The following is a 23,538-nucleotide window of genomic DNA, read 5'->3' as shown; positions in this document are numbered from 1 at the left end:
AGTGAAATATTTCAATTTAAGTTATTTCATTAAAACAGAGACAAAATTGTATCATAATTATATGATTTTGAAATTATGTAGACACAAATAAAATTGAAGCACCACTTCAAAAACCAACAAAACTTTTTAATTTCTTAAAGCTTTTCTAATCAATCTAATGAATCACAAAGTCAAACAAAAAACAAAAGTTAGCATCTTGTTATATTTTAATAATTTTCCTCACACTTTTAATAGCAATTGAAAGACTATAAATGCTTACTTTTGGATTAGCATAGCAACCAAAAAGGCTTTACTTTTACACCAACAAAGAGAATGCCTTTATTACAAAAGATGCGTACGACTGTTTTTGCAAAACACTAAGGCATATTTGAAAATAAGAATTCAAATATTTAAAGGTTTCTCATTTTTTGTTTAGTTTACAACACTTAAATAATACATTCTGTCACATTTTAAACCACAAGTTTTGCAGAAACATATCGCTCTGTTTGTTCCACTGGAAAACCTTCTGTAAAGATAGTTTTCCACATTTTCCAGTGTTTGGTAGCACAAAAAAAACCTGGTTAATAGAAAACTATCTTTGGTCAACAGAAAACTCTAATAAAAATAAGGCTTATTTTCTATAAGCTGTTTTCCAAAAATTTTTTTTGGAAAACAATCTTTCTCTCATGCGTTGCATTTCCTATAGATATTATCTTCGTCTATAGCCGTGGGAAATATAATTTTTTGGCGCCTTCTCTCTCTCATGGTAAGTTTTCTCACATTTTCTCTTTTCCCTTTACTTTCTCTCTCCTCACACCCTCACCGTCACTAACTCTGGTCTCTCCTCTTCCCATAAATCTCTCTCTTTAACTGTCTCTATTCTCTCTTTTCTCCATGTTTCTCTTCCCTTCTATAACACAATTCTCTGATTAGATTTTTCTTTACTTCACTAATTGATCAATAGCTCCAACTTGCAATGAAGAACAAATTTGTAGCGGTAATTATTTCATTCCTCTCTACCAAAATCCCAATTCTTTGCTTTGAATTTCAAGCTCGATTTTCTTTTTTTTCTAAGAAATTTTTGGTTTGATGGATTCCAGGCAGAAGTTACCTCTTTTCGTACATAAAGTGCAAAAAAAAAAAAAAATAATAATAATAATAATAATAGAAGAAGAAGAAGAAAGAATGAAAGAAGTAAAAAATGAAAATTTTAAACATAGTAACTATATTGCTCTAAATTGCTTTTACATGGGACAATCTTTACCCTGGACTAATAATATTGTTATATAATGAATGATAATTGTTTAGGAGAATTGCATTCGTTGGCAAATACATTTTTTGTTAGCAGATACGATGTAGTGATGATATATTATGCAGTACATTATGTAAATACATAATTTAGAGTAATATTGAAGACTTGTAGTTGACTATAGTAAACAAATGGTTGATATGTGTGTGTGTGTGTGTGTGTACGTACGTACGTTATTATCTATATATATATGAGCAAGATGAGTGGTAGAGATCATGAAAATTTGACAACTAATTAATTTTGATTGTACCTATTGTCAAAATTTTAGATTAATTAGTATGAAAACCAAATTCATTCTTGGTTTTTTATTTATAATGATTACATTAGTTAGTTTACATAATATATATGTTTTAAATTATACAAGAAATATTTTTAAAAAATTGCATACCAAACATCAGAAAATATTCTCAAGCGCATTTTCAAGGTCATTACCAAACATTGGAAAATAAGACAGTTTTCTAGAAAATGCTCTTTGAAAAATAAACCATTTTCCAGAAAACATTAATGCTGAAACAAACAGAGCGTACAATTTCATAAAGGCAATAGATCACAAAAGTAAAACATATAAAATTTCATAAACTAAAAAGAGTGGAAGTTATCCTTTGCATCAACACAGGTTGAACATTTCTTTTATAAACACTTCGTGGCAAATCTATTATTGCATCGGCCACCCCGAAGTATATAGACTTCCGTCCGTTTGCTCTATGTGGCTTATTGTTTTGCCATTGTGCCATCCAGCATTAGCACCCCATAATTGTGAAAAGGTTCTACAACTGTGAAAGTGAAACTCATCATGAATAAAAGATGACAATGGTGCCTTCATTGTGTAAATCACTTTTATATTAGTATCTATATTTTTGTTTAAAGGATCAGACAATGATGTTTTCTCCAAACATTTGTTATATATGAGAGTGACAATAAGAGATCCCGCAAAGAAAAGATGAACAACTACACTAAACTAAATTAAATACAGAGTCAGTTCCAAAATTCAAAGAGAACAACTTCAAGAAACATACACTAAAAAATGACCCTTCTAGTAATACAAATCTGATCACGAATGAACATCACAAACATCAAATTAATATTCATTATTTAGTGTCTACATGAAAAACAAAAGTTTTATGAGGCAAAATGTTCATTAAAAGTTAAAACTATGTTTGCTAGAAAACATAAAAAATGAAATATTCATTTCCATGTGTGTACATTTATCTCTCTCAAAGTGAAAGGTTCACAGGATTGTTTGAAAGAATTTATTCTTTCTCAAAACATACTACCAATAATGATGCAGAAAGAGACAATAGAGAATAAAGGAGAAAAAAGGGTAAATATTTGGCATTAGTATTACTACTCAAACTGATGAACATGGACATCTACCTATTTTAAAGCCTCAATTTTCTGTTCTCTACAGAAGTGAAATATATAAATAAATTAGTAAACATCTTTCCTATTAGTAAAGTATTTCCTTTTACCCATAAACAAAAAATAAATCAATAAACAAACTTTTCCCTAAATTAACTACATAGATTACAAATACTCATGAGTCACAGTGCTCTAGGCATAGCTTCTAAAATAGACAAAACCTCAACCACAAAATCTGGGTTGTTCCCATCTTGTAGTTTCTAAATTGTTCAAAATTATCTTTCAAATATCTCATTCTATCACCAACAAAGCCCATCAACAGAATTACTCTACCGACCCAATTAATTAAATAAAGCAGTACAAATTCTGTTTGCTTCAACGTTTTGGTCAAAATTAAATATTTTTTTAAAATGTAAAACTCATTGCTTGTCTTCAAAACTTAAATCTTTCAAAACTGATAAATCGAAGAAAGAAGTTTAAGGAAAAAAAAAAAGGAACTGAAATTTCCCAAGAAAGATAGACTTACACAGAACATAACCCACATAGAAATCCAATCTACACAATCACATGTAAAAAAAACTCTCAAAATAATTAGAAAATACCCAAAAAAATCAAAGAAAAACTGACCTTACATAGATAAGCAGAGTGTTTACGACATTGTAATTGGGTCATAGCAAAACTAATACTTGAGATTATATTATAATCTCACAGATTAGAGAGGCTTTTGACTAAATAGTTACAGTGTTGGAGAGGTTTGTAATCTTCAAGAATCATAAGAAATATAAGGAACAGAGGGGTTGCAAATTTAGGAATATAAGGGAGAAAGGGTGTGATGTGGTGGTTGCGAAACCAAGAGACGAAGGTTTAATGTAAAAGAAGAGAGTCTGACGAAACTAGCACATTTAGGGAAGGAAAACATTTTGGCTATTTGACCTTCGCAGTTGTTGTGGACTTTTCCTGTCATAATAAGTGAAGAGATTACTTGCCTCCTGAGTAATTAGGTATGAGACATCCAAATGCAATCTCCTCAAGTTTCTTGGGCATCACCAAATTGACTAAGTGAATCAAATTACAATATGAACAATTCAATGTTATAGGGAAATAAACTTTAAAGTGAATCAAATTACAATATGAACAATTCAATGTTACAGGGAAATAAACTTTACTTTGAACTTTAAAACTAAATCCACTTTTTTCTTCTTAACTAAACAAATACTGTATGACAATAAGATCCCAATCCAAATTTGTCTTTTGTGGTGACAAAATTCTGCAATTCACGTTTCCAATGCTTCTTCAACAAAAAAAAAAAAAAAAACCATTCATGGACAATTAAAATCAATGTGAGTTCCTGCATACAAATTCAGGCATAACTTCAATGTTATTTTTTGCTAATAAGTAATAACCCACAACCTCCTATTCTTCTTTTCTCTCTCTCTCTAGTTTAAGGTTTATGTGGTTTTGGCTCCAGAAAAAAAAGCTGAGACCAGTCCGGCTTGTTTCATTAGCTTTCTCATTAGGTTTTAAAAAAAATGTAAAATTGTGAACTAAAACTCAAAATTCCTTGGTTTGATATATATATATATATATATATATATACATACATACAGTTGATGAATAGGAAAGCAAAATAAAAAGGGAAAGAAAACACAAAGCATTTTTAATATTTATTTTAAAATACCTAGAAAGCCAAAGTTTTGCAACTTGATTGACACTTCTTGAAGTTTCCTAAAACTACCCTAAAAGCTGTGGAAACTCATTTTCCACAAACCACTATATAAAGGAATCTCAAAGCACTATCCCAAAAAAACCAATCCAATGCAAGCCTAGCAAATAAAAAAATTCGGAAATCCTAGAGCACATCTGTCTATAATCTGATTTTTATCTTGTCTTCAAAACTTATCTGTCAATCTTGACTAATTTTGTAACTTCAAGTTCAAACCTCAAATATGCAATTCAATCTGATTTCCAAGTGAAGATCCTCATGGGGAAAATCTAATGGTTCTAAATCAAAACTTACCATTCTAAAAAGTATAAGGCCAATTGCACAAAAAAGCTTTGCATAAAGGAGTAATAGATTACTTTTGATTTGTCAAGAATAATGCTATAAGAAATTGTAAATGCATCCATATATCAATAATCCACTTTCTCATATGCTTTGACACCAAATGGTCTTATTTAACTTAATTTCACATCACTAACCCAATGCAAGTTCACCAAAGGCCACAAAATATGTATATGAAAATCAATAGTTTTAATACTTTTTTGTCAATAAAACTTGAGCAAAATTTTAAAAACCTACTAATATGAACTCACGCACAATAAACATAAATATTGTGGTAAACTTATATAATCTCTCAAATTAAACCCTCCAATATATAATTAAACCGCAGTCCAAATAACTATCAAACACCAACCATTTAATTTAGTCCTGCAACTTAAAGATCTGATTCCAGCTACTCTTTGCCCTCAAGATCCAATCTTTCAAAACCCAAATCACTTTTTAGACAAGTTCATACAATCACTTGAATCTTCATTACTTATAACCACTAAAACCCTGTCAGAGTTCTTTTCTTCTAATGTGAGCTAAAAAAACCACATGAGAAAGATTTTAGAGAAGGGGAAATTTCAAACAATAAAAAGTAGTCCCTTTCTCATAGTAGTAATAATAATAATAATAATAATAATAATAGTAATAATACACTATCAATACTTACTTTAGACTGATCCAGCTTGTGGATTGGGTAGAGATTTTCTTTAGTAGTCCACTTCTTTACCAAGTTACCATCATCTATCAAATATAGAGAGGTCAAGAAAAATTTAGCTGACTAACCACCAGGGAATGTTGAACCACTAAGCTGTCCTTAGCAATGGAATTGAACGTGCGGTGACCCACTATGCTTTAACGGATAATCAAAGCCATTCATCAACCAAAAAAAAAAATAAAAAAATTTAATTTGGAATTTTTTTAATTAATGTTTCACTTTTTAATTGTGAACATGACAAATTTTTAGATCGGTGTTTTTTCCTATGTGTCACAACATCATTAATTGTAGGAAAGCGAAAAAAGAATTTCTATGTTTTTTCCTATGAATTCAAAATTCAGGGGAAAGCAAAAAAAGAAATACAAATCTAACAAAAAAAATGCCAAATAAAAATCAAATGTAACCTAAATACAAAAATCAATAAAACATAAATCAATTCAAATTTCAGGGGCAAACAAAAAAGTACAAATCTAACAAAAATCTTCCAAACAAAAACAAAATCTAACCAATACAATAGTTGACAAAACATAACTCAAGAATTTGAAAAAAAAAAAGAGAAATTAGGGTAATAGGTGGCCAAACCTTAAACCTTGATTGAGTAATTCTTTTTGCAGAAGACCCAACGGTTTTATCTGGCACAAAAAAATAGTATTCTGCTATTGGAGAAAAAGATGGAAGAGAAACGAAAAATTTAATTGGGAAGATGGAATATAATTATATCAAAACACTAACACGTTTAGAATTTATTTATATATAAAAAAATAAAAAAATAAAAAATAAAATAAAAAAGAGCACTCCCACACTGCCACAATTCTACACTCCCACCCAAAAAATAGACTCCAATTCCCACGTTTAGACCTAAGAAAAGAAAAAGAGGAAAAAATAAAAATAAAAACCCAATCCCTAATTTAACTCCAATACCCCAAACTAAAGCATTCTTACCCAGATACCTTAATCAAAATCAAATTTAATCCAAACACCTAAATTGATATCAATCCGACCAAAATAATCAAATCTAAACAATAATTAATCCATAAATTTTAACAATGAAAAAAAAAAAAAAATTACCTGTGTAGTTACAGGAGTCTGATGGTGGTGGGAGATCGAACTTTTGCAGGCATACAACTTAGTGAACTCCCTCTCTCTATCCCAGTCTTTTTTCTTTTGATTTGCACCGAAACGGTTATCCCTCTTACGAACTCTATCTCACGATTTGGGTTTGTGTATTAGAGAGTGGCAGCGTGAAGAAAAATGGATAATGGTGGCAGATTTTTCTCTCTCCCCAGTCCCCAGTCCCCACTCCGTGCCTTCTCTGTTTACCGTTCTGCCTAGGCTTTTGATTTCTCCGCCTCTCTCTTTCTCTGATTCTTTCTTCGTGTACTCATCTCCTCTCTCTATCTCTATCGTGGTGTACATCTATACTACTATTTAAGGGGCTTCCCCTGTTTGGATTCCACATTTTTCATGCCTAAGATACCCTCATCATACCCACTTACAAGTTTTCAACTACCAATGATAGATATGTAAATTAAAACTCCTACACTTTAAAACCACAAAATCACGTACGCTTTACAGTTTCTATCTCACTTTCTCTCTCTCATTCTTCTTCAGATTAAAGACATTTAGTTTAGCTCTACATCCTCTTCTCTTTTTCTTCATATTAAAGATATTTACTGTCAGAGGCTTCAACAAATTTTCAGGTTCTATCTTTTGCAAGTTCCTCTTTGTTTTCTTTTCTTTTGTTTATGATTGACTTTCTTGAAGTTCTACTTTTTTTTTTTCTTATATGTATCATGTTAACTCTTTTTTTTTTTTTTCCTTCTTCTTTATTTTAAAATGTAATTTTGAAATAAATGGTTCCTTCATATACTCTACCATTGTACTTCTTAATGAATTGTAACAAAGAGAGAAGATGTTAACAATAAAAGTCTAAAGTCTAAAGTCTAAACTTTAGGTTTGGCTTTTTAATTGTTATAATTAATTATTTATTTTGAGCAATTCAGTACTAAAAAGTCTAAAAATGTTTACCTAAAACATTTCCTACAAAATAGGAATTCAAATTTGCTCTAATCACTCCTATCAAAACACGTTACTTAGAAATTTTAAAAAGAAAGTTTCTTTCTTTAATCAACTTTTTTTTTATAGCCGTCTAAATTCATGTCTTTTTTTTTTTTTAATAGCCATCTAAATCCATGTCTTGGTTTTCTCCCTCAATCCCCTTATCCGGTTATCCCACATTCCCACTTCCATTTTTTTCCCCTGAATTATCCACTTACAATTAGTTTCACATCCACGATTTAATAGACAGTTACCACTCTTTTTTATAACAGTTTTTTTTTTTTTTGGGTTAATTTCAAATTTTAAAAAAAAAAAAAAAATTAACTCCCAAAACATTATCCAACCAAGCTACCATTTTCTACTATAAAAGACGATTGCAGTAAATTCTTTGCTTATTTGAAGACAGAAAAAGAGGTAGGTTTTCGATGAATTACCCCAATGCTAATTTGTTACAGAATCTAAGTAATAGAGGTGAGAAAATTAAATTATTGATTTTAGGTATTTACTTTATGATTTTGATGTGTTTCTTAGCCGGTTTTTATAAATATTTGCACTTCCTCTCTTTCTTTGTGATAAACAGTGTAGTTGAATTGCTTCTCTGTAAAAAATCTTGATGTGAAAAATTTTCAAAACTAGGTTGTTTCTATCTGATTATTAGCGTGCATTTGTTGAGATTTACTTTTTATTGTTAACATCTTCTCTCTTTGTTACAATTTCTTAATCCTTATGAAGCTCTAAAGTGCATTTGTTGAGATTTACTTTTTATTGTTAACATCTTCTCTCTTTGTTACAATTCATTAAGAAGTACAATGGTAGAGTATACTAGCCTCTGAGCACGCGCTCACGCGCGTGCTCAGAGGCTCTTCTATTTTTTGGGTAAGGGTTAATTTAGAGCATTTATTATAATTTGGAATTTTTACATTTTTCAATCACAAAAAAAAACCTAGGGGTGTGATAAGTGTCATGTGTGGAGAAATAATTTTCCAATCACAATAATTTTTCATCACAAAAAAATCTAGGAGTGTGATTGGAAAATTATTTATCCACACATGACACTCATCACACCCCTAGGTTTTTTTTTGTGATTGAAAAATGTAAATATTCCAAATTATAATAAATGCTCTAAATTAACCCTTACCCAAAAAATAGAAGAGCCTCTGAGCACGCGTGTGAGCGCGTGCTCAGAGGCTAGTCTAAGTTTAACTGGTTAATTTTTTTATTTATTTATAATGAGAGGCTTTTAAACGGTGCAGTAGCCTTACCAAATAATGTTATTTATCACTTCTTAACAGCATATCCTTAAAGGCTTTTGCTTTTATATATAGTTTTAGATTAGATTAGATTAGTGAATTTAGTCCTAAAGTTTAAAGCGATTGTATTTAATCTGTTAGATGATATGGGCAAACTAGAAGTGGACTTACTATCATTCCATTTGAACAAGTAATCACTTAAGAGTATGTTAGGGACCAAGATTGACCATTTAAATTTTTTAGATACTAAAAGTGATCACTTCAAGTTTGTTAAGAACCAAAAGTGATCACTTTAAATTTCAAGAACTAAAATCGCTAATATGCTAAAATTTAGAAATCAACGATATATTTTAACCAAAATTTTTGAACATATTATTGAAGTTTTATTCTTTGGAAAGGATGGTGAATATTTATCTATAACAACCAAGAAATTGAATTTGCTTTCCTTGTGTATCAAACGAATGCAAAAAAATATATTATCTGGCACTCTCATTTATCATATAAAATAATAATAATAATAATAATAATAATAATAATAAGGGTAATTATAGGTTTAAATTGTAATATCAATATAAATCTTATATTGTTAACAAAATAAATATATACAATATTGTACGAATTTATTTAGTCTGTAATGTAAAACTTACATTACTAGTATAATATAAATTAAAAATTCTCCTAATATATTAATTATAATAGTTGTCCTCCTTTATTTTGACCAGTAAAATTAAAATTAGCTACTATTTATCATAGTACATTTATATAAATGATACGCAACTCTTGCAAGCCAATGAAAATATGAAATAATTTTTTAAAAAAAAACATACACACTTATTTCACTTAAATGTGCATGCTAAATGCCAGCCCAATGTAAAGAATGACTCCAATTTATTGGATAATTGCTTCATAACAATGCTTGCTTTATGAATCTTTTTCCTGACCTAATAGCATCTCAACTACTTGGCTCATGGTAGGTCTTTCATCTCTGTCTTCTTCTACACATTGTAAAGCAATCTCAACCAAAGTTTCCATCATGCCAATGTCATATTTGCCTTCCAACAGTGGATCAATAAGCTCTTCAAGTGAGGAAGTATTTGCAGCCACTCTATTCATTACTTCCCTCACCCATGTAACCAGCCTTTTGTGCCCTAATGGACCCACTCCGGTTACCATTTCCAACACGACAATTCCATAGCTATAAACATCCACTTTGGAAGTGATAGGTAGATTGAAAACCCAATCTGGAGCCATATAACCTTGAGTTCCTCTTATTTTTGAGAAGCTTGTATTCATAAAGACACCTCTGTTTTGTAGTTTTGATAGGCCAAAATCTGCCACCTTTGGTTGATAATTCGAGTCCAAAAGTATATTCTGGGGCTTTACATCGCAATGCAAAATCCAGTCCAAGCAATCCTCATGTAAATAGGCTAGGCCTCTTGCAGTACCCACAACAATTTTAATTCTTTTCTCCCAATCAAGTGCTTTGGATGATAGGTTTTTTGCTAAAGAACCATGCTCCATGTACTCATACACCAAAATCCTATGCTTTCCCTCTGCACAACACCCCCACATCTCTATTAGGTTCATGTGGTTAATCCTTCCAATGATGCTTACTTCAGCTAGAAATTCATCTTCTCCTTGGTTGGCTTCATGGAGACGTTTGATTGCAGCAACTCGATTGTCAGACAACACCCCTTTGTAGACAATTCCTCCTGCACCTCTTCCAATCTCCTCAGTAAAACTCTTTGTGGCCTTTTTTAGCTCAGTATATGTAAATTTCCTGAACCCAATGGCAGCCCGATCATAGGCTTGCTTATAAACACATAAACTTCTCTGAGTTTTGTTGAAGAGACACCACACCACAATGATGGAGAAAATTTCAAGTCCACCCACTCCACCAACAAACCAGAGCATGAATTTCATTGTCCCTTTTTTACAGCTTTGTAGTGTATGATCACTTGAGCAAATTAAACAGAATTCTTCTAAAGGATTGGCATCAGACAAGATTTTGCTTTTTTGTAGTTTCAAATAGATATCTCCCCATAAATGTGGCGAACGAATTCCATTCAGCAATCGTGTCTTCAGATAACAATTTGAATCACCACGGTATTGGAACGCTTTGCAATCACATGCTGTCAAACATTGATCCGAACATTGATCAAAGGTGTAATTAGGGAAGATTGTAAAATCATACCCGAAAAAGTCAACATGGGATAACAGCACAAAGCCTAACTCACTTTTCGGCATTTCCGTGCAAGAGATATAAACTTCGGGTTCACAGCCATCAGCCCAATTGCTACGATTTTTCATCTTGTATCCTGGTGAGCAGGAACATTTCCTGCCGGTACCAATACCATAACTGCAAAAACTGTTGGCCCCACAACCACCAGGAATCCCGCAAGGACTCTGAATGGCTTGCCATGAAACAACCCAAGTCTGCCCCTCCTCTTCCCAACTGTACAATCGAAGATTACCGTCGTAATCAAGTGTCAATCTTCTATGAAGCACTGCTCCATAGTCAGCTGACATAAAAGTAAAATTATCGGATGAGCTGAAGTTCCCTATGACATTAAGGACAGCAATTCTGCTATTATTGTACAGAGGCCATGATAAAGGTGACGGCACCCAGTAACTACTGGAATCAGAACTATTATAAAGAAGTCTAAGAAAGCCACTGTTGTTGAAGGAAAGCTCATATAAACCAGGGGAATAGTTGGCCTGGCTTCTTGAGGAGACAAGCTTTGTGTTTCTGGTGAGACGTTGTTCAGGAAGAAGGGTATCTGTAGGGAAGTCAAAGCTTTCCCACAAAACACCTTCCTTGTTACGTAGAACAAGATTACCGGTGTCGTAGAGAAATAATTGGACCGAGGAGAGTGAGGCAGTGTTTGTGGCCCAAACTTTGACATTTAAGTTAGAGGCATCAGTTAAGATGAGATTGCCAGTTTCGAGGATAGAGAGCTTTGGGTGCTTCCCATTAACTGGCTGGTCACGGTTTGCCATCCAGACTACGGTGCGTGAGTTGCTAAACCAAATGGCAAAGCAAAAGGCATTATCACCCACTGAATAAAAGCCAGCAGAGAAGTCGCCATTTGGTGATATTAGAATATCTGGATTCTCTATCGATAGGGATGTGCCATTACTGATAACGACTGCTGAAGATGAAAGTGGGAATGGAAATGACAAAGAGAGTAGAAGGAAGTGAAAGAAGACTAGTGAACCCATGATTGAAAGCTCGAGCCAGAGAGGTACTGGGTAAGGGAAGACCATATTGATTTTCTATTTAAAGTTGAAAGACCATCCCTACCAGAAAAAAAAATTGTTAAAAAACTCTGATGTAGAGTGTAGACTGGAGCACAAGTTAACAAACATAAAAAATTAAACGCGCTCTAAACACGCTTTAATTTATCCTACATCAATAGAGTTTGAAAACTTTGAAGTGGTCTTTTTTCCTTTTTTTTTTTTTGGGTGAAATTTTTGAAGTGGTCTTCGCCCAACAGGACTAATTCAATATATTTTATTAAATTTGTGTCAATAGAAAAAAGAAGAAGAAATTTAAATAATATACGGGAGATTAGGCCAGCTCAATAGGTGATACAATTGATGCAATCCTCTAAGGCCCCCAAATAAAAGAAGGCTCCCACTTGTTAAAAAAAAAAAAAGATAACAAAAACTTTGAAATATATATATATATATATTTATCTATATATTTTAATTAAAAAAAATTTAAGCACTTTTATTGGTCAATAAAATGCATTAAAAATGCCCCATTGTATCCTAAAATGTAGAAGATTAAAAAGAGAAAAACAAAAATAGTCAAACTTCAGCTAACAAAATTAAATTTTAGGAGACAGATCTATTAACTCATTCTTGAAATATGCTAAAATCAAAATTAATACTAGATAAATTTATTAATAATACAACGTAATTGTCTTGAAATATGCTAAAATAAAGATTATAAATTTCAAAAACAAAAGAGAAATCTTTTATCTCTCTATCTCTCTGCCTATCCTTCTATATTCTTACCTTTCTCTTCTTCATCTTCATCTTGATTCTTGATCTTTTCCATAAACTCAGTCTAGCTTGAAATTTTTCTTTGTTGATTCCCTTCAATTCACAGCAAATTCAAAATTAAAAAGGGGACGCGTACCAAAGGTAATCTTCTTCCCTTCTATCTTTCCAAAAATGAAGATGATTAGTCTGCTATTTATTTAACTTAAATTATATATTATTTTGAGAAATGATATGTTCACAATATTTTTACAACAAATCCTAAGTGATAGGTTGTTATTGTTGGAGCAAAAAAGTAATCTTAGTGTTAGTTTCAAATTTGAACTAATAACAATTAACCACCTGCAATTTGTTGTAAAAATATTGTGAACGTAACATATCTCTATTATTTTAGTTTATTTTACTACACAATTGATTGATGGGACACGTTTTTAGTCATTGGACAGACTGGGAAAATATTGATACAAAATTCTACTATGATAGGACCCTTTTCTACCCCTCTCTTAATTGGACTCTTTTCCACTATGATAGGACACGTTTTTTGCTTTTACACTTGGCCATAGGATTACAGGCTGGACATCTCACATCTGCACTACACAGGCACACAGCAACACAGGCTGCACACAGTTATAAGACAACACGTTTTCTCACTTATATAAATTATTATACCAATTAATAATTTGATGTGTATTATATCAAAAACTTAATTAGTAATTTTGCATATTAAAAAGTAAGAAAAATAGATTTTAAATAAAAAATTTAATATCTATTATTTGATTAATATTTAAATATAGAAAGGTAATTTTTGAAATTTTCGCCTAAGGCCCAAAGTTGTTGAGCTGGCCTGGAGATGCATCTTATTTTACACTCTTAAGACAAGATATACGACATCCATAAAATTTGTTGAATGACGTAGTACTGGGGAAGAAGATAAGTTGAGGGATTTTCCTCCCAAGTTTCATCTGCTTTCATGCAATTTGTCGAGAAGATGGAGTGAAATGCAGTCTCAAAGATACAAATTTTTTATCTAATTTAATCATTTCGCTTGAAAGTTCTAAGCTATTGCTGCTGTGACTTTGCACTGTTATTCAACAAAAAGTACAGAACATTCTATTTTTAATAGAGAAGTGTTTCGCGTTTCTACGTACCAATGGGGGACAATATGACAGCAGACAGGTATATTGAGAATGACTAGTGCACACGGCTGAGTGTACACAGACACAGCTATAATTTACAAGAGAAATTAAGGCTGTGTTTGGTTGAATGTAAAATATTTTTTGAATGTAAAATATTTTTAGGTGAAAATATTTTTGGAAAAGGAAAATATTTTTAAGTGTTTGGTTGCATTCTAAAAAATGCTTTGGAAAATATTTTCTAGTATTTGGTTGTATTGCTGAAAATGCTTTAGAAAACCCATTTTTATCATGTTTCTCACATTTTCTTAGGATCCAAACAAATATTATTACAGAGAATCAAAATATATAAACAATACAAGAAACAAAAATCAAAATCACAAGACCAATCGTGAGAGAGGGACAGAGAGAGATCGGTTCATGGGTGTGACTCGCCGGTGGCCGAGGTGGGTCGATCGGTTCGTGGGTTCATGGCGTGATCTCGCCGGTGGACGAGGTGGGTCGATCGGTGGGTGGGTTCATGGCGCGATCTCGCCGGTGCTGGGGTGCGACTCGCCGGTGCTTGGATCGGTGTGATTGTGAGTGAGCTAGTTTCTTTCTTCTTTCTCTCTCTCTCTCTCTCTTTCTCTTTGCGCGTCTGATGAGTCCGAAAATGGTTTGAAGTGAAAATAAAAATGTAAACCAATTTCCGAGTCAAAGCCACAAAACACACGGTCAAATGAAATGCTTTTTCGGAAAATTTTATTTTCCATACGCAACCAAACACACGGTGAGGTGTAAAATCATTTCCTGAAATGCTTTTACACCAAAACAAACGCAGCCTAAGTTGCAATTTCAAAGTGTGTGATAGACACTACTTTATGAAAATAAATTAGGCAGAAAGAGGGGCATGGATGTTGAAGCTAAAGTCTGATTATGTGATTTAATTTAAAAATAAAAAATAAATTTGATGTAATGTCACTCAAATTTTGCCCCATCATATCCCTAATTAGGTACCTTGACACTAAAACTTGAAAGTAAGGGAGTTAATTTCGTATCGAAAGTCGTTTTGGTTTGGCCAAAAAAAAAGGTATATTTTGGTACCGGTTAATACCGGTGTACCATTTCAGGTTAACTGTTATTTTATTATTAAATTAATAAATATTTTATATAATCTATTAAAAATTTTGAAAATTGTAATTAAGTCCATCCCGAATTTATTTTTGATGAGAAATCCATCCCAAATTAATATGTTCAGCTCCAGCCAAGTGTTAAAATTCAATATAAATATATATTAACTACTAATTTGAGAATGAAAAAAAAAAATAAATCAAAACTTATAATTAGTAACTTAATATTTGCCACCTACAATCCACATAAATTCATTGATTTGTCCACAACTTTTTAGTGGGTAGATCGTAGACTTTCACTTACTTTTTGAAACATGGGGTATAGCTAGGCAATGAAATAAAAGAGTAGGGGTAAAAAAGAGAAAGCAAAAGATAGAAAGAGAAGCTAAAAGAAAGAAACGATGAAGACATAGTTACAAAGAGTTGTTGACGCTGACGAAAAGGAGAGGAGAAAAATAACGCAGCGACAAAGAAGAAGTTGAAGGCGCTTGCGACTAGATTTGAAGAGCATTTCTAATACCGGTTGGAAGCAAAAAAACCGTCCGAAATGGCCGGTACAAATGGAAACATCTGATATCAACTGAAACATCCAGTATTTAAACCGGTACATTTTAAGACGTTTTCGGTACTGGTTTGGTGACTGGTACAAACTTTTTCGGCCGTACTGGCCAATACGGTACGAATTTCACTTTCTTGCTTGAAAGGCCAAGATTGTATTAACCCCTTGTGATGAATTAACCAAATAATTAGCCAAGTGAATTAATTAAGTCAATTAACATGCAATAAGCGTGGTAACACAAACAAATCACCAACTAAGTTAAATGTAATGGAAAATAAATTTGACACAGATGATTTGTTTAGGAATGAGGAAAACCACCGAGGCAAAACCCCACCGGGTGAATTTAAGGTCACTACTCCCAAGAATCCACTATTATTAAAACAAGCGGTTACAAGTAAAGGAATTTCAGTACTTTATACCAACCTACAGTTGAACCCTTACCCCAATACCCAATTGGACTTGTTCTGTAGTGACAATCTCTCCTTTTCAATGTACGGCTCCCAGTACATTACTAACCAATCGATGCACGGATTTAAGTACGTGACTAACCACCAACTTGAGAAGGATGTTGACTGCAAAGTTCTTCAGTTTATCAACACGATGATGATCATGAAGCTCCTTGGTTACAAATCTCTATGGCGTACAAATGCAACAGCTTCTTCAAGAGAAAGATAAACTAGGGCATATATTTTCGGTCACAATATACTTGTAAAAAACTTTTGCATTAAGTTGCATCCACTTACATCAGCTGTGATAGCCCTTAAAATAATCCTTATATATGTTTAGGGTTGTGAAAAAAGAAAGCCTAAACAAATATACACGAATTAGTGTGAAATCAGATTTGAAAAACTGATTTTCGTAAATCTCGATAGATAGGTTATCTATCGAGTTGCTGTCAAGCATCGGGCTGAAGATCCCTTTTAAACCTCGATAGATGCTATCTGTCGAGTTTTAAAATCCTGCACTTCTTCACTTGATTCTTGGACAGATTTGCATGGTTTTAACACTTTGACTTAAACTCTTGTTCCTTGAAGTATTAAACACATCCTAAATCTACTCAATTACAAGTAAAGTGTGTTTTGTCAAAGGATTAGCCAATTCTAAATGACATATGTTCCTAACATGATTCACATATGTCTTAACAAGACTAATGGGTGTTAATAGAATGATTGATTCCACTAATTTTTTAAAATTTGAGAGACCAATAACGTTCATTAAGCAAATTTCAAATTATGATAGTGTAGGCCATAAAGTTATAATGTTTGAGAAAGAAGCTTGATGTATAAGTATGCGACTCTTATCATTGGTGAGAATACTTTCAAATCAAGTTAATGAACACTAAACATGCATTTATAAAAGAGCTTATTGGAACGTTAAGTAACATTAAATTAGTGGATTGCAAATAATTTAAACAAGCCTAGATTTAATCTACTTTGATTTTGTTTATACTGAATAAACCAAAAAAATAACATAATTTTGTTAACATTTAACGGCCATATCAATTATAGAGATGAAGAGAATGGCTATTTTTGGAAACATTATCAAATTTGATAAACTAAAATGTAAAAATCTTAAACTTAAGGGACTAAGATGAAAAACAACCAGGTTAAAAAAAGTAATTTAGTCTTAATGCTCTCTTATATATGTTTGGTGCCAATTAATTTATTTTCTATCACACGCTTTTATATTATTAAAGTTGCAACCTTATTTTACTCCCAAAAAAAAAAAAAGTTACAACCTTATAGTCTCCAATAATAAGAGAGATTATTTATTTAACTTCTGACCTTTGGAAACAATAAATGCTAATAACAAATTTTAGGTGTTATTTTTTATTTTTGCTTTTTTAAAGATATATATAGTCCACGTAAGAGAACCAAGCGAATTTTAGTTATGTAATTATGTGCGCTTTTTTTTGGTAAAATGGAAATTATGTGCTTTGTATGTATGGTTTGTTGGGATTGTCAGGCCTCTTTAGTGAACTCTTTAGTTTGTTTGGTCTTTTATTTCGTCATCATTTAGGTGATGAAAGGAAACAATACCATCACATTATTTTTTTTGCCTGTTTTTGTATTTACCTTTTATTTTATGATGATTTTGTCATTTTAGATGACTGAACACCAGTAATCTTTGTCTCTCCTCCTGCGTGCAGAGTTACATGTCCAGTTTAAAGAAAAGATGCACGCTAATGAAATAATTTTTTTATTTAAAAAATGCCAAATTCTTAATAGACTTCAAAGTGCAAGCCAAAGCCTATCGCTGTGGAGAGACTTCAATTTGTTGAATAACAGTGTTCACAACTATATATGCTTGCTTTACAAAGAAATTAAAGCTATTAGACATATTACTCGCCACTGCTGAATCTTTTTCTTAGCATAAGCATTTGAAAAATTCAGTTTATTTATACTTTTATTTTATTTTTGCTACTATTTATGGATCTCACTACACTTTTTGATACTGTTTATAGGTTCCATTACAATTTTTAATACTATTTATGGATCTCACTGTATTATTCATCTTATTTTTTAACCTATTTTCTACACTTTCAACAAAAAGTTTTCAGCTTTAACTACTTGGCTAATGTTACGTCTTGCATCTTTGTAAACGTTTTGGTCAAGTATGATTATATGCTATAAGGATTCACTCAAGGAAAAAAAAGAAAAAGAACAAGAAAGAGAGAGTATAAGATTATGCGGAGCATTTAGGAAAATATTTTACCTAGGAAAAAATGAAATCTATTAAAAAAGAATCACCTAAATTTATCACTCAAACACCAAACTCATGCAAAATTTGAAGATAGGATGCACTCTAGTGAAAAAAGGAGGAGCGGGTTCAAGTTCTTAATTCACTTCAAAGTGCGTGCAAGCTAAATGCCATGCAATGCATTGAATTTTTAAATCGCATGGCAGCTGTTTTTAACCTATTGAAAAATTTAAAACACAATCGCATCAAGATCTTTTATTTGTTTTTCCTTTTGTTTGAGAGTACCTTCCGGGATCGAAACACTCCAATTTGTTGGATAATATTTAATAGATTCACAATTATGCTGTGCGTTAAGAAACAAATTATATACATAGCCACCAGGCGTACCATATTTTGCAGGCCACAAGTTGGCACTAGTCATACATTATTACACCGTACCAGCACACTGAGAATTATTTTATTGGTGTAAAAGCATATCAATTTTCAACGACTTGGCTCATAGTAGGTTTTACATCTTTGTCTTCTTCTACACATTGTAAAGCAACGTGAAACCAAAGCTTCCAACTCAATCATGTCATATTTACCTTCCAACATTGGATCAATGATCTCTTCAAGTGATGAAGTATTTGCAGCCACTTTCTTCATTTTTTCCCTTAGCCACGTAACTAGCCTTTTGTGCTCTGCCTCCCTCCCATCATCTATAGCATGGACACTCCTTGATGGCCCCTTTCTAGTTACCATTTTTAGCACAACAATCTCATAGTTATAAACATCCACTTTGGAGGTGATAGTTAGATTGAAAACTCACTCTGGAGCCATGTAACTTCAGGTTCCTCTTATCTTTGAGAAGCTTGAATTCTTAAGAATACCTCTGTTTTGTGGCTTTGACAAACCAAAATTTGCCACCTTTGGTTGATAATTTGAGTTTAAAAGTATATTTTGAGACTTAATATTGCAATGTAAAATCCAATCCAAGCAATTCTTGATAGGATTGACGAAATAAGCCTGACTGACGAGACCATCTCCCAGTGAAGAGCCTAACCCTTGCCCACGTCACTGACGAAGACAGCTGGACCATTCAATGCCACCAATAACGCCTCGGACGGTTATAGAACCAACTGTACAGACCGTTGAGAGCACATTAAAAGCTCCATTACAAGGCAGGAGGCATTACCAAAGGAAGACATTAACATCACAATGCCAAGCACAACGGCTAGAATCCAGGGCAACATATATAACGCTCCCCACACTGCCACCACAAGGTACACACAAAAAAACACAGATACTCTAAAACAATAGTGATTGCCATTTTACTGCTTTGTTTCATTTTACAATATACTCTCTCGTTCTGACTTTGGCATCGAAGACGTTGTGGCAAGCACCACACCAGTGACCACCATTATGGAAGTAGTCTCGTCAACTTCACAAACATCCAGGCGAGGATTTGGATCCATCTGGGCACGTTCAATTCGACTGACGGAGTCACGCTTCATTAGTCTAGCGTCATCTGTGGAGACGACATTTTCGGATTCATATTTGAAAACGTAGTTTCCATCAACTTCTATATTCAGATGGAGTCCAATCCAGATTCTACGGCCTTGGCCTAGCAAGTCCAAGCTCTTGCGACCACCATTGAAGAACTCACCAAACAAAATTAGGAAATGAAGCTACGGCTTCAGCAGATTCAGCAGGCTCAACAAGAAGAGAACCGGTCCAAGGATAATCTGAAAGGGGAGGGAGATAGCCATAGGAGGAGTATTCATCAAAGACCTACTACTCCGGACGAGCAGAATTCAGATCTCCTTCAAGAGATGAGGAAGGAGATGGACAAATTGAGGAATGCCATCAAGGGGAAAACAGACCAAAGTGTGGACAGAATGGTAAGGGCCACAGATTCGCCTTTCACTGCAACGGTCCTTGAATGCCCTGTGCCATCAAAATTTCGTCAACCTCAATTTGAGCTGTTCGACAGGCTCAAAGACCCTCAGGATCACCTTAATACCTTCAAAATGACGCTAGGCCTTCAACAGACCCCCGACGAGATATTGTGTCATTCCTTTCCCACCACTCTCAAAGGAGCTGCAAGGGAATGGTTCACAAAGTTGCCAACATCGTCCATCGAAAACTTCGAGCAGTTGAGCAACACTTTCTTGCGTCACTTCATTGGGGGGTAGCGTCTTTAGAGGCCAGTGGACCACTTACTAACCATTAAGCAGGGAGAAAAGGAAACCTTAAGGTCATACATGAAACGCTTTACTCGGGAGACCCTCGAGGTAGACGAAGCTGATGACAAAGTAAAGCTGACGGCCTTCAGAGCGGGACTGAGATCGAGAGATCTCGTGACTTCACTCATGAAAAACCCTCAAAAGACGATGGCAGAAATGCTCCTAAAAGCACAGAAGTACATGAATGCTGAAGACACTTTAGCAGCCATAAAGGATGTAGAGAAGCCAGGAGACAAAGGAAGAAAGGTTGACGAGCATAGGGGTTAAAAGAGGGAGCGCCCAGATCGTCGGCATAATGACGGGAGCAAAAGAAAAGAAGATAAAGGTCATCGGACGGTAAAATTTACCCCTCTAGTTATGCTTGTTGACAAAATTTTAACGCAGATTAAGAATGAGCACTATCTCAAATGCCCGAGACCATTACTCATCCCCTAACGTCCATGATAAGAACAAGTACTGCCGATTTCACAAAGATTATAGCCACAACATGGAAGATTGTAGGGACCTAAAGGAGCAAATAGAGGAGTTGATACAGAAATGGAAATTACAGAAATAAGTGAAGAAAGGGGAATATAGTAAGTTCAGAGATGGCAATAAGAGCCAGCATGAGCCCTCTTCCAGGAGTGACGATCGTCCATTCCAACCTCCACAGGATGTGATTAGGGAGATAAAGATGATTACAGGAGGGCCCTTCACAGGAGGGTCATTCAAATCCCTCAAGAAAGCATGCCAAAGACAGGTGAATATCGTCCACATGATACCTCCGTTTAAGCAGAAACGGATGGACCAGGATATGTCCTTCAATAAAGCGATCGCCAGGGGAATGAAGCAGCCTCATAATGATCCTTTGGTTATAATGCTGACTATAGAGGGCTTCAACACCAAAAGGATCCTCGTGGACAACGGTAGTTCCACAGACATCATTTATCTCCCTGCTTTCCAGCAGCTGAAACTAGATCCAAGAAGACTGCGCTCATTTGACTCCCCCCCTCGTCAGCTTTAGTGGAGATACGGTATATCCCAGGGGTATAGTGACACTGACAGTAATGGTGGGGACCTACCCAGTGCAGTTGACCTATCAATTAGATTTCCTAGTGGTAGATTGCCCCTCATCTTACAATGTGATCATTGGGAGGCCCACGCTCAACAAATGGAGAGTAGCCATGTCCAGTTATTGCTTGAAGGTAAAATTCCCAACAGATAACGGTGTTGGCGAAGTAAAGGGAGATCAAGTCTTAGCCAAAGAGTGTTATCAGGCCGTCTTGGCTGCAAAGGAGAACCACACATGGATGATTAAAGAGAAGGAAGAAGATAAAATGGAAGCCCTGGAAACAGTAGAACTGACCGAAGGAGAGGCAACCAAGACGACAAAGATAGGGATGACGTTGAGCCCAGAGATGAGAACAAGGCTCATCCAGTTCCTTAAAGAAAACTTAGATGTCTTCGCATAGAGCCACGAGGACATGTCGGGCATAACTCCAGAAGTCATTCAGCATAAGTTGAATGTGAACCCGGAAAGAAAACTCGTCCAGCAAAGACAAAGAGTCTTCGCCCTAGAACGAGACCAAGCAGTTACAGATGAAGTTACCAAGCTGTTAACAATAGGCTTCATCCGAGAAGTGTACATTCCTGAGTGACTCGTAAACGTTGTCCTAGTGAAGAAAGCAAATAGGAAATGGAGAATGTGTGTGGACTTCACAGACTTGAACAAGGCATGCCCGAAGGACAGTTTTCCTTTACCAAGGATAGACCAGCTTGTGGATTCTACGGCCGGACACAAGCTGCTGACTTTCATGGACACTTTCTCAGGATACAACCAGATAAGAATGACTGAAGAAGATCAGGAGAAAACTACTTTTATCACGAGTCAAGGGCTTTATTGTTATAAGGTAATGCCTTTTAGATTAAAGAATGTCGGAGCTACGTATCAAAGACTAGTGAACAAAATGTTCAGCAAACAGATTGGCAGGAATATGGAAGTATACGTGGATGATATGCTCGTCAAGAGTAAAGAAGAGCTTGCGCATCTAGACGACCTAAAGGTGTACGATCTGAGAAGTGTACGATCCTGAGTGACTCGTAAACGTTGTCCTAGTGAAGAAAGCAAATGGGAAATGGAGAATGTGTGTGGATTTCACGGACCTGAATAAGGCATGCCCGAAGGACAGTTTTCCTTTACCAAGGATAGACCAGCTTGTGGATTCTACGGCCGGACACAAGCTGCTGACTTTCATGGACACTTTTTCAGGATACAACCAGATAAGAATGACTGAAGAAGATCAGGAGAAAACTGCTTTTATCACGAGTCAAGGGCTCTATTGTTATAAGGTAATGCCTTTTAGATTAAAGAATTTCGGAGCTACGTATCAGAGACTAGTGAACAAAATGTTTAGCAAACAGATTGACAGGAATATGGAAGTATATGTGGATGATGTGCTCGTCAAGAGTAAAGAAGAGCTTGCGCATCTAGACGACCTAAAGGAGACGTTTGCCACCCTCAAACGATACCAGATGAGTTGAATCCTAGTAAGTGCGTTTTTGGTGTAGCTTTAGGGAAATTCTTAAGATTCATGGTGTCCTAGAGAGAAATAGAAGCAAACCCAGAGAAAGTGCAAGCCATAATCAATATGGCATTGCCCAGGACCGTCAAGAAAGTCCAGAAGCTAATAGGAAGGATTGCCGCTTTAAACAGGTTCGTTTCTAAAGCGACGGACAAGTGCCTACCCTTTTTTAAGACTTTGAAGCAGGCTTTCGCCTGGACCGACGAATGTGAAGCAGCGTTCCAAGAACTCAAACGTTACCTGAGTAATCCACCCCTCTTAAGTCCGTCCAAGGAAGGGGAAAACCTATATTTGTACTTGGCAATATCAGCTACAGCAATGAGTGCAGCCTTGATTAGAGAAGAAGGCAAGAGACAGCTCCTAGTTTACTATGCCAGCCAAGCTTTCCAAGGGGCTGAGTCTAGGTATCCAAGGATTGAAAAGATTGTGTTTGCATTAATAGTAGCCTCACGCAAACTAAGGCAATATTTTCAGGCAAATCCTATCCTAGTGATGACGGATCAACCTATCAAAAAATCCATGAACA

The 23,538-nt window shown here is 34.4% G+C and overlaps 1 protein-coding gene across 1 annotated transcript; it reads right to left on the bottom strand.

Annotated features, from left to right (window-relative positions):
* Positions 1 to 9,522: 9,522 nt before the first annotated feature.
* On the bottom strand, positions 9,523 to 11,939 carry LOC115972921 (putative receptor protein kinase ZmPK1). The gene has a single exon (XM_031093147.1). The coding sequence runs from the start codon at positions 11,937 to 11,939 to the stop codon at positions 9,639 to 9,641; it is 2,301 nt and encodes a 766-aa protein (XP_030949007.1). The 3' UTR covers positions 9,523 to 9,638.
* Positions 11,940 to 23,538: the final 11,599 nt, after the last annotated feature.

Source organism: Quercus lobata, unplaced genomic scaffold (assembly GCF_001633185.2).
Source record: "Quercus lobata isolate SW786 unplaced genomic scaffold, ValleyOak3.0 Primary Assembly Scq3eQI_100, whole genome shotgun sequence".
Taxonomy (NCBI): Eukaryota; Viridiplantae; Streptophyta; class Magnoliopsida; order Fagales; family Fagaceae; genus Quercus; species Quercus lobata.
The sequence above is the reverse complement of the archived record's forward strand: the minus strand, read 5'-3'. Positions and strand labels throughout refer to the sequence as shown.